At 35.3% G+C, this 12,143-nt stretch overlaps 1 protein-coding gene across 7 annotated transcripts in view; it reads right to left on the minus strand.

The window, feature by feature from the left end:
- LOC143240310 (eye-specific diacylglycerol kinase-like) overlaps nucleotides 1–12,143 on the minus strand; it is a 224,429-nt gene that overhangs the window by 84,343 nt on the left and 127,943 nt on the right. For all 7 annotated transcript variants that reach the window (XM_076482547.1, XM_076482549.1, XM_076482550.1 and 4 more), the window contains one exon: nucleotides 6,016–6,091. In XM_076482547.1, coding sequence (XP_076338662.1) covers nucleotides 6,016–6,091 — 76 coding nt within the window. The remainder of the gene's footprint in view (nucleotides 1–6,015; nucleotides 6,092–12,143) is intronic.

Consider the following 12,143-nt stretch of genomic DNA (forward strand, 5'->3'; position numbering starts at 1 on the left):
CTTGATGGCTAAGAAGATGGGAGAAGAAACAAAAGTGCTAGATACCCGACAAAAGCCTTCACCTAGAGTATCGGCAATGCTCCGGTTATCAGCTTCTTCCAGGCCATCAGAGAGAAAAGATCGAGAGGAGGACAGAATTATATTGCCCATTTACCTGTCGAAACTTGTCCCATATGACTTTGGAACTAGTGGTAGAAGATATGGTGGTTGTGAACTTAATTCAAGAGCCCTTCTGGCTTTGATGTCTTACCCACCAAGCATGTGCACAGACCTGCTGGAAAGCAATACGGTTCGAGAGTGTAGGATATCTGTGGAAAGTATCCCATGCCCGTTTTTGAGCTTTCCTTGTCACGTGGCAGGTAGGATTCCACCATGGGCGAGGATATAGTGGAAAACGTGTCGAGGTTTTAGGAATACATTGAACAGCTGCTTGTGTAATACAGTCAGTTACTACTGCCACACAGTCGTCTATCGATGGCTTACAGACGATGGCAGGATCGAGTTCTGTGAGAGCAGTGAAAGAAGGCCAGTTTGCGTTATCCAGTTTCCACCATGGCACGCGGGTCGGATGGCATCGACCACAGCCAGTCTCTCTCAAAATTGTAGGAAAATGATCACTCTATCCTGGATTATTGTTAACCCTTCATAAAAAATGGGAGAATAGTGAAGAGGAGCAAATTGAGAGATCAATAGCAGTAAAGAACTGACTAGGTGCATAAAAATAAGTAGAAAAACCAGTATTGAAAAGATAAGTGTTGTGATGAGAGAGCATATGCTCTGTCGAGCAACCTCTCCTATCAATATCAGCAGTTCCCCAGAGGGGATGATTCCATTAAAGTCCCCCAGGATTAAAAAGGGAGACGGCAACTGTTCAATGAGAGCATCAAGGTTTGATTGATTATATGTCTCTCTAGGTGATACGTATAGAGAACAAACAGTGATGGTATGACCCAAGGAAACACGGGTGGCTACGGCTTCCAAGGGTGTGTCGAGTGGCAAAGACAGGATTGGTACATGCTGATCAACCAACAGTACCACCCCTCCATACACTCGTCCATCACACAGCCTGTCATTTCTGTACAAAAAACCTCCAAGAGATGACTGTATCAGCAAGTTTCAGAAATGTTTCTTTTTTCTTTACTGTCTTTATTCAAGGGAAGTCTATCGACCTCCATAGATCCTTCTCTTGGTCGACTGGGCAGGTCTTTGCTTTTGGAAGAGGATTCCAGTAACTGAAGACGTGAATGGATGATCGTTTTGCATCTGAGGGTGAGAGAAGAAGAGGTATCCGAGGAAATGTCTGTACCTGGAACCAAAGGATGTGGATCTTGGGATTTGTTAGAATGTAAGGGACAGAGATGGGTGCTGATGTTGATTCATCAACTTTTTAAACCATGGAGGTAAAAAAACTTTTCACTTGGTTTGAGAATGATTCTTTTGGAGGCACAGAGATATCCGTCTGCACTCCCACTATAGTAGTGGAGTGAAGTGCAGCAGCATACGTCCGAGATGAAGTGGTGGACAGCAACTTTCGAGCCTCAGAATAAGTAATGTTATGAATCGGTTTCAAACGCTGCACCTCTTTTTCTTCCAATCATTTAGGGCAAGAACGAAAGTAGGACGGGTGAGAGCCATTGAAATTGACGCAATGAGGGTCCATTTCACTGGTCCTTGTCACTGCAACGAGTACACGTCAAGGAACCACTACATGACGTCTTTGAGTGAACGAACTGCTGACACTGGAAACATCGGAGAGGGTTTCGAATGTATGGTCGTACCCTGTATTTAAGATAACATGTCTTGATGGTAGCAAATGGATGCAGTGATGTAAATGTCAGAATGAGGACATTGATCAACATCATAATTCCATCTTTGCGAGTGCAGTTACACCTCACTGCAGAAACTCCTTGAATGGAGAAAGCCGCGAAAATCTCTGACTCGGAAATGTTCTTCAAAAACCTTTCAACAATAACTCCTCGTGATGAATTCAAAGTAGCATGAGGTGTAACCTCTATAGGTATATCCCCAATTGTCTTTGAATGCAAGAGGAACTCACTGTGTTGAGATGTGAATGTTTCCACCAATATGTCACCAGATCGAAGCTTCTTTACTGACTTTGGAGACCCAGCAAGTCCCTCTAGTTCCTTCTGAATGAAAAAGGGAGATAATTGTCCTAAAGATTTGTCTGAAAGAGAATGTAGGATAAGACATTAAGGTACAACAGATGTTACACGTGTTGAAGATTGCTGCTCAGAATCTTCAAGACGTAGTCGTTTACCTATGAACTGTTTCTCACTATTTCATTTAAGTTTTCATTTGGAGAATCCGTAATAAAAAACAGGAAATTTCGGTGCCCACTTACCCCACCCACCATGAAGCCCTATGAGGGGACGCACTACAATGTCAAACAAGGATACTACAGCAACGCCAGGGTTTCGTGAGCACTATAACCAAACACCAGCATCAGATACAATGTCCACAACACCTGTTGAGAATATCCAATACTGGTACTTAGTTGACCCTAGCCCAAGTGGATGAGCCAATTAACTCAAGGAGGGCCACACCAAGGCCGCCCGTCTACAGGAATTCAAGGCCAAAGTGATGTGTTAGGGTTGGACCCCTCAACCACCAGGATCCTCTCCTCTCCTTCACGGGTTGCCATGCATGGCAAACACGTGGGTGGATGTTTAGATCCCAGAGGAGGTAAACTGAAAGAACAGAACATTCCCTGGGAGGTCCCCTCCCAACGTACAGAAATCCACACCGAGGGGGGCCGTTGATGGTTTGTGCGTGGTTATAAAGTTTGGATATCCTGAAGATTTTATTCTTGGAAGAATTCAGAAGATCACAGGTCAATCAACAAGTAAGAATTTCTAGTTTCATAAATATTATTTAAAATTGCTAGAAAAAGTAACTACATCATCAGTTCATTCTGTGTGGGACACAATAACCATGCTCTGAAGAACAAGAAGGTTCACTCGAATATGCAAAGAAGGTTTCTGTGGCATGTTAAACTTGTTATGTTGGACTCTACGTCTGCAATAACTTAGTTGGTGTTATTAATACACTAGTACTGGAGTCATAATGAGTACATTATGGGACAAACAATCACATGAGGTTAACAGTTTCGTTTTGAGTTACTGATGATAAGTACTATCTTATTACAGATTTTAATAAAATCATTTTTACACCTGTATTTGAGAATGATTACACCAGAGATCGAAACGTTGCACCGGTTCTAAACACATCCTTCTTTTACCTAAAAGTTGTGACTTGTAATTAAACTACATAAACTGTATGCGAAGTTTAATAACCTGCAACTGTGTCAGTATCATCTCCACAGTATACGACACAAACATGAGAAAGGTGAAGATTTCATTTGTAACGTTAGCCGATTCCTGTAGTTTATCATAATGAAGGTAGACCAAACCGATATAAAGTCTGTGTATTAATGAAATGACTAATCAATATCCCCATACAATAACATGCAATAAATGCCACTTTCTGTTCGTAATGCTCCCTGTATCAGTAACGTTTGACTTTCAGTTGGTAACGTTCAAACTAACTCAGTGGTTTAGCTCAAGTGGAAGTTTCGAGTTCATATCTCAGTCAAACGGGAATTCTTTATAACTTCTTTTTTAAAATTATTAACTTGAGCAATATATTAAAACGTTAAAAAGTACAAATAACATGATACACTGAAACAAGATGTTTGAATTATGTGTTAATATTTACTTACAAAGACTGGATGTCACATTAGTTATATCGTCGACTGTCATGTGGAAGTCTTGTGTTTAAATCCCAGTGGAGTCTGGATTTCATGCTATTCTTTTATCATTATATATATTTTTCTATATGTTTATTATCACTAACTATAAAAAGGTATATTCTCTTCATTCTTTCGAAAATGTTTTTACGTTCCTTTTTCGGTAATCCTCAAGAATAAATATTGTAGTTCAGCAACAAAATTATCACGTGATTATCCTTGGGCCAACTATAGTGCTTATATTGAATGCTCAATATTCACGCTGATTTGTTGGAAAGGCTGTTTTTTATTTCTTATATTTTTGATAACTACGGTGATATAACGTCAAAGTAATTTAATTCAGAAGTTTTATGACACTGAACTGCATCCAAAAACAAAATAAAACTTATCAAGAAGTTTCAGTTAAACCTTACGTTATGTTTATGTATTAGGCCTGATGCTTAAATTAGACTACAAATAGGCTACTATTACTAACATTACAGAGTCAGTGTTTAAAAAAGTTTTAAGTGATGAAAAAATATTAATATTCTTTTCAACACATATATTATCTACTTGATCTCAAAACATAGAAAAATAATCGTTTATCGCTTTGCTTCCAAGTATATTTCATCCTTTGTACAGTCAAAAGTATTGGAATGTCCGAACTATGTTTTTAACACTTTCTGGGTTATCTGCGCTAGCCGTCCATAATTTTGCAGTGTAAGATTAGAGGAAAGGCAGCTAGTCATCACCACTCACTACCAACTCTTGGGCTAATCTTTTACCAACGAATAGTAGGATTGACCGTCTCATTATAACACCCCCATAGCTGAAAGGGCGAGCATGTTTAGTGTGACGGGGATTCGAACCCGCGACCCTCAGATTACGAGTCGAGTGCCTTATCAACCTGGCCATGCCGGGCCTATACTTTCTCAACTAGAATACAGTGATAAGGCTCAAGAGTATTATTTCATCATGTTTCAGAGTGCACACACACACACTTTTGTTCACGATAATATCCACTGTTCTGTATAGTTTTAACTAAATGTGGTGGTTAAAGAATTACTTCAAGATTGACGACGTAAGTGAAGAGTAGGTGCATTTTGGTTGTTCAGAGGAATTCGTTTTAGTCAACTTCTACATGTTTCGTTAATCATTAAACAATGATTTCCTGTCATTTTTCACGGACTTTTATACCATTCACATTCATAAAAAGATCTTAATATATTCGATCGATTATGGATTACATGTGTGTGAAAAACAACTTAAATATCTTTTCAACCCAATAGATGGCGATACAATACTTTATTATTGATGTTTTTCACCTTAGATTTTTAAAAACGTAGTTTAAAAATTACAAGAATTTATAAAAGAAAAGTTGTGCCTTTGTGCATTTGCCCTTCACCACAAAATGCACTGCCTCTGATATAATAATTAATAGACAGCATAGTCGGATATTTGACTATATAAGAATATTTCTTCGAGAACCTTTTGTTTGTTTTCGTCTGGCTCAATCTACAAGGTTTTATCAAGAAAGAGATCTAAACACAATATAATATAAATAACTCAATATTCTAACCAAAGGGCACTTACAGAAGATGACCAAACATAAACAAGTTGTTTTTGTGAAATACTAAAAAAGGATGAACATTATTGACACATACATTGTTGATATAATTAATTTTAAGAAAATATATTCATAAAACGTTTATTTAGATTTTCAAAATGAAAGTTAATGTGTGTTTAGTGACATATGACGGGCAGCCAGCTTGTACTTCAATATCTGAGAAAAATATCGTTATTTACATTATGGCTAATTACATTTTGGACAAAATGTTTGTGTTTCCGGTCTTTCTTTTGTGCTACATCTTCAATAACATTCTAATACTCGAAAAAAATATTTTGTAGTTCATTATCGTTTAATGATATACGTTTGATGCCTACTTTACTATTTTTCACAAACATTGCGCTTCGCTACTGCTTTCTGTTAACTACACAGATGACTAATACAGTTTATTTCAAAATTCAGTTTCTCGATGAATGCAAAGCGATCACAGATGGTAGGTGAGCAAGAATATTGAGGTTGAATTAACAATCAGACCATAAAGTCAGACATATCGTTAATTATGAAGGAAACATAGGTAAATATGCCAAAAAGAAAACAACAACTTTTTATGTTTGTTTGTTCTTTGTACGTTTACGTTCAAATATTTCACATTACGATTTTATTTTGACGTTTTCATAACAGTGAAAAAGTAATATTGACTTACGCTCCAATCTGGTGTGCTTTTAAGTGCTTTAGTGTTTCCATCTTCCGTGGATTCTCTGTGTTCTTGAGGTGATTTCCTATATTCAAAAGGTTATAAACAGTTGAATTGTGTTTATCGTTAAAAAATCCATCTCAATCTTTAAACTTTACGATTTATTTAAAATAAAGAAAGTTAAAAACGAACAAAAACACATATCGCTAATAACGAAGTTAAATATTTTAGTAGACCAAATACAAAATGTCTGGTCTTCTGTGGGAGGAAAAATAACCACTTTATAGAAAATATAACAGAATATGATTTAAAATATGTAGTTTAACTCCATTTACACATAAATACATATACGTCTTATGCTGTTACTATTATTTGTCAATTTTCAATAATTTATACTTGAGTCAGAACTTATTACAAACAGAATTACTCTAGATATACACTGCTGGCCAAAATCTTAAGGCCAATGAACATAAAAAAAATATGCATTTTGCGTTGTTTGACTCAACCACTCATTTGAGTAGAGCTTCGAAAGATGAAAATAAGAAAAGGGAAAATAAAAATAAAAATAAAAACTTTTTTAGCAAAGCTACTCAAGGGCTATATGCGCAAGCCGTCTCTAATTTAGCAAAGTAAAGTTAGAGGGAAGACAGCTAGTCATCACCATCCACCATCAACTATTGGGCTACTCTTTTGTCAATGAATAGTGGGATTAAACGTCACTTTATAACGCCCCCACGGCTGATAGGGCGAGCATGTTTAGTGCGACGGGGATTCGAACCCGCAACCCACAGATTACAAGTCAAAAGCCTTAACCGGGCTTGAATGAAGAGAAACGTTCCTCCAGCTCACAAAGGTGATAGGTATAGAAACTATACCAGGAATAGCCTAATTATCCAGAGCTCTAAATTGATAACTCACATTTCTTTTGTCATTTCCTTTGTTCTAGACACCTGTCTGTCTCCATCAACAACACCGTTGTTATGGCAAGTTATCTTATGGTGTCTGAAGAAATGACACCATCTATTGTCGATTCACTTAGTATGAGGATAGAAACACTTACAATTTTTAAAAGAGCCATCTCAACAATTTCTGCAGTTTACCTTTGGTCTGAAAACTTGACTAAAGTTACAATTTTGTACTTCTTTACCATTAAAACAGATTCGAGTGATGTTGTATATATTCATTAGGGAGTTTCTTCACTAAGTTATTGACCAAGATACCCTGTTGATCTGCTGTCAAAGTATGGTAGGGCACAACGCACTTATCCTAAGGAAGAGTTTAAGTTCCTTGACTAACCAAGCCATAAAAAGTAGCATCTAATTGTAATAAGTTGTTTGGTTTTAGTTTTAAGTGCAATAAGTTGTTTGGTTTTCAGTGCAATAAGTTGTTTGGTTTTAGTTTTCAGTGCAATAAGTTGTTTGGTTTTAGTTTTGAGTGCAAGAAATTGTTTGGTTTTAGTTTTGAGTAATAAATCGTTTGGTGTAAGTTTTAAGTGTAATAAATCATTTTGTTTTTGTTTTAAGTGTAATAAGTTGTTTGGTTTTAGTATTAAGTGTAAGAAATTGTTTGGTTTTAGTTTTGAGTGTAAGAAGTTGTTCTGTTTCAGCTTTAATTGTAATAATTTGTTTCTGTTTCTTTCAAACCGAAATTGAAACCTAAAAGAAAACTCTAAAACACAAAAAATACGGTTGAAACCGAAACTGAAAGCTAAAAAATAAACTTTCAAAGGGTTTTGCTTTCCAATTTCTTCATTACTGAATTTTCTTTCAGGCTTCAGATTCGGTTTCAACCGTATTTTTTGTTTCTAGAGTTTTCCTTGTAGGTTTCAGTTTCGGGGTCAACCATAGTTTTTGTTTCTTTCAAACCGAAACTGAAACCTAAAAGAAAACTCTAGAAAAACAAAAAGTACGGTTCTATCTCTCTAACTGTTCCAGGACTTTTTGTGTTAACTACTAACAAAATATTAAAATCTTGCTTTCAACAAACTCCGTGAACGAGTGCTCTAGCCACTATGTCAAACAGATTAACAGCATATATGAAACTCTTTATTGGTGAGAATATCCGCCTCACTTTTTAATCTGATTACGAGTATAGCCTATATGATTGTATTTTAGCTGAAATTATCTGTTTCATTATCTGATCTGTAAAAATGGCATATTGTGCGAGACTAGGACAATGGAACATTCGAAGTTCGTTCCTTTTCCAAGATTATTCATATAACTATTTGATCTCTTAGTTGTTAAATTTTATGAGATTAAAATTAGGTAATTCTTGTTGACGAGAAACCCACTTGAAAGAAGCCCTACGTATATAACAACTAAAACCAAAATTAAACCAGTATAAAGGAACACCTTTATACCTATACTAATTAATAACCTAATATCCAACTGCAACGCCCCCTACAGTCCCGTCCCCGTTTATACTCTCGTCCCTAAGACATGTGCCCGGCAACGGTCAGTTGCAAACTCTTTCATTGTTAATCTGAAGATGACCTAGGAAGGTCGAAACGTTGTTCTCTGTTTATCAATAAAAGTGTTAATACTCATACCAGCCGCCCTGAGATACAAAATAAGGTAACATATATATATAATTCGTCCCTTCACCGAGTTTATCCAGTTTTTCTCTTGTCAGTATGGTGAATAAGACCAACAATAATTAAACAACACTGCACAACATTTTTTTTGGAAAGTTTTGCTTCCTGAAAAGTTTTTGCTGATTGTGACAGGTACCTGGTGGGTATGTACAAATATAGTTTTGGTTTTGCTTCATCACGTAGGAACTCTGAGAAATAGACAGTTAACCATTTACCGGCAATAACGTATTTAATTGCGTTTATGTTTCTGATAACTATTAACTTCAACATAATTAAAAGTGTTTTGCTCCTGATTTTCGTTTGTATTCAATGGCCGGTGCATCACGTTGAAGTGTCCAACAGTAGTCAGCCAGCATTGACGGATTCCAGTTGCCCTGATATTGTTTTTCCATGAAACGGTACGTGATGGGAATATTTGGATGTGATTTTCGTGATCAGCAGCCAAAAATCTATAAGAAACACCCAACAGTGTTCAAGAAGCAAAAACTTTGTTGAGCAGTGCAATCAACAACTGTTGTCGTTTTTCACTTGCAATTTCCGGCGAAGAAAATATTTTAAAAGACTATCTTTTACTTCAGTGCAATTATCACTTATTTAGATTAAACTATTCTTAGGAATATCCCCTCACATTTTATCAGTATACGTGGACTAATTTAAAGCAAAATAAATTAATCAAGTCTTATCCATGCGAATATATTTTAATTTAAACCAAAGTAATAAAACGAAATGTTAAAAAGAATACAACATATTGTTGGTACAATATGGTTTAACTGCCATTAGGCTCACTTGAAACTTTTTAATGATGTGTTAGACTTTGTTTTCTTCTGAATAAGAAAACAGTAAAAAGTTAGCAGAAATAAATGTTCTATTAATAGTTGAAACGGATCAGTTTGTACAAGTTACTGCAAAAGACTTCAGGAATTCTTGTTAACTACCAAGACACTTCAGAAATCATGTTGCATGTATAATTAAATATGAGCTAAACTGATATTGTACACATTTTGGCTGCTAAAGAAGAAATTAATTAAATGTATATTGTTAACGCAACAGCCTTTTCGTATGACTGAAAGTACGAAAATTCGGTGACTCATAAATAAAACTAGAAAGAGTTGAACGTGTCTTGCACTTTCATTCTTTTTCTTACTTTGAGTTCAACGGGCCATAAAAGCTGATATTCAAATTATCATGGATAAACCTGACGTAAATAGGTTCGATACCATTAAATGCAGTTAAGAAATTAATAAAGTCGCTGATGCACAGAGAAGGATAAGAACTTATATTCGATATCGGGGAAAGAACATATGTGTATATATGTATGAGTTGGAAAAATCAATAGAATAACACGAGTGTAGTAATACACATATACTAGAAAACTGATTTAGGCAACTGCAGGGTTAGGACAATTCTATTTAATCAACATAATACCACGAGTACAGTATGGACAAGTCTACACATATAGTAGAGAACTGATCTGGGCAACTACAGGGTTAGGACAATTATCTTTAATTAACAGAATACCACGAGTATAGTAACATAAATACATATATATATATATATATATGTAACAGATTTAGGCAACTGCAGAGTTAGCATAATTATATTTAATTATGTACAAGATGCGAACATAATCTGTGATTCCATGATAGGATGTAGCGATCCCGAGTCTTTACATGAATGATCTACGTTACAAATAGGAATTTTCAGCCTGAACAACATCTCTTGTGCACGTGCTCTAAACAACCCACGGAGTTTAGATATAGTCGTTTCTAACTCTGAACTACTGACAAAGATAGACGACATCCAGCAGTGCTCACCGTCACGAGGGACTTGTTTAACTTTCTGAACCGAATAAATTTTTATAATGCGCCCAAGTGAAATTTCGGGACATGTTTAACGGTGTCATGTCTTGAACTCTGGATTATTCGATCTACAGCCCGAAACGCTAAGTATTACATTGATAGTCAAGTGACTAAAATGTGAAATTAAAGGCACTGTACAAAATGGAAGCTGTCTTAGCTAACTTCACCTTTTATATGCATGTAAATAAACACATACGCGTCTTTCTTTAACAACTTTGTCAAAAAATCTCAAAAATAGTTTATAGTGTTTTATGATGTTAATTACTTCTGTGCTAGTGTTACGACTGATTACTTTGAAGATATTTAAGTATTACAGGCTCACTTTAAAACCATTCAATGAAATATGTATGTGGATGACTATTTTCATATGTTCAACATATAAATTAACTGTATCTGTGAGCTGGAATTCACTTTAGTTTATACTTAGACCACGTTACATTTTTTATACAAATTTTGGAGATTAAGAAGTATGATGGTGGAAAAAAATGAAACCAACTTTTCCCAAGCAGTCTTATTCACGCGACTGTTAGGATTTCCATAATAACCATTCAAAACGTATTTAAAAAAATGCAACCCTTTAATTTGGCCAAAAGAATTACTTTTGTACTTACGAACCTGCGAACAAGTTACAAAATAAAGCTTGAAGAATTAGGTAATTTACTTCTTAGTACACTGTACCTAGATGATGCTATTAGTCTCGAATTTTCTGCGCTAAATTACAGGGTTCGCAACAAACCAAACGTGATATTTTGTCTGTCGTTAGCACGTACTGTCGAAACACTCGTTATAATATCGAAAACCTCAATAGCTCAATTCACGCTTCTACAGATCAGAAATACAATAAAACCTCCACGAAATTACAAGCATTAACACTTTACGAGAATCTCAAAACGTGGACATTTTTTTGTTTTACTATTAATGATGGGCATGGTGAAGAACCTTGGTGTCAGCAAATATAAAAGTAAGCAGAGTCAGCCATACAATACCAAGTCAACTCGAAACTAAAATTACTCGTGATGAATTTGATACCATAATTTTGAATTACCAAAGATAGTTTAGTTGTAATTGTGGTGAATGTAATTATATCTTGATCTGTCCTTAGTGCAAGGAATTATATGTAGGACAAACTGAAAATTTCAGATTGTAAAGGAAATTTTACTAGCAACCTTTAGGAATGCTCTACTCTATTGTTCTAAACATTTTTTACAGTTGTAGTTTCCTAAAGCTTACTAATATTTAATTAACATAGCTTACCTCAAGAAACCACTATTTAATTGTTAACAAAACTTACATCAATAAACCATTATTTAATTGTTAATACAGCTTACCTCAAGAAACCACTGTCTAATTGTTAACAAAGCTAATCTCAAGGAACCACTATTTAATTACTAACACAGCTTATTTAAGGATCCATTATAATTTATTGTTTGTTAACACAGCTTACCTAAAAGAACCATTACTTAATTATTCACAGAGTTTACCTTAATGAACCATTATTTAATTGTTAACCCAGCTTACCTCAAGAAACCACTACCAAATTGTTAACACAGTTTACTTCAAGGAATCATTACTTAATTGTTAACATAGCTTACCACAAGGAACTGTTATTTAATTGTAAATTCAGTTTACCTTAATGAACTATTATTTAATTGTTAACTTAGATTACTTTAAGGAACCATTATTTA

Source organism: Tachypleus tridentatus, chromosome 13, assembly GCF_004210375.1.
Source record: "Tachypleus tridentatus isolate NWPU-2018 chromosome 13, ASM421037v1, whole genome shotgun sequence".
NCBI lineage: Eukaryota > Metazoa > Arthropoda > Merostomata > Xiphosura > Limulidae > Tachypleus > Tachypleus tridentatus.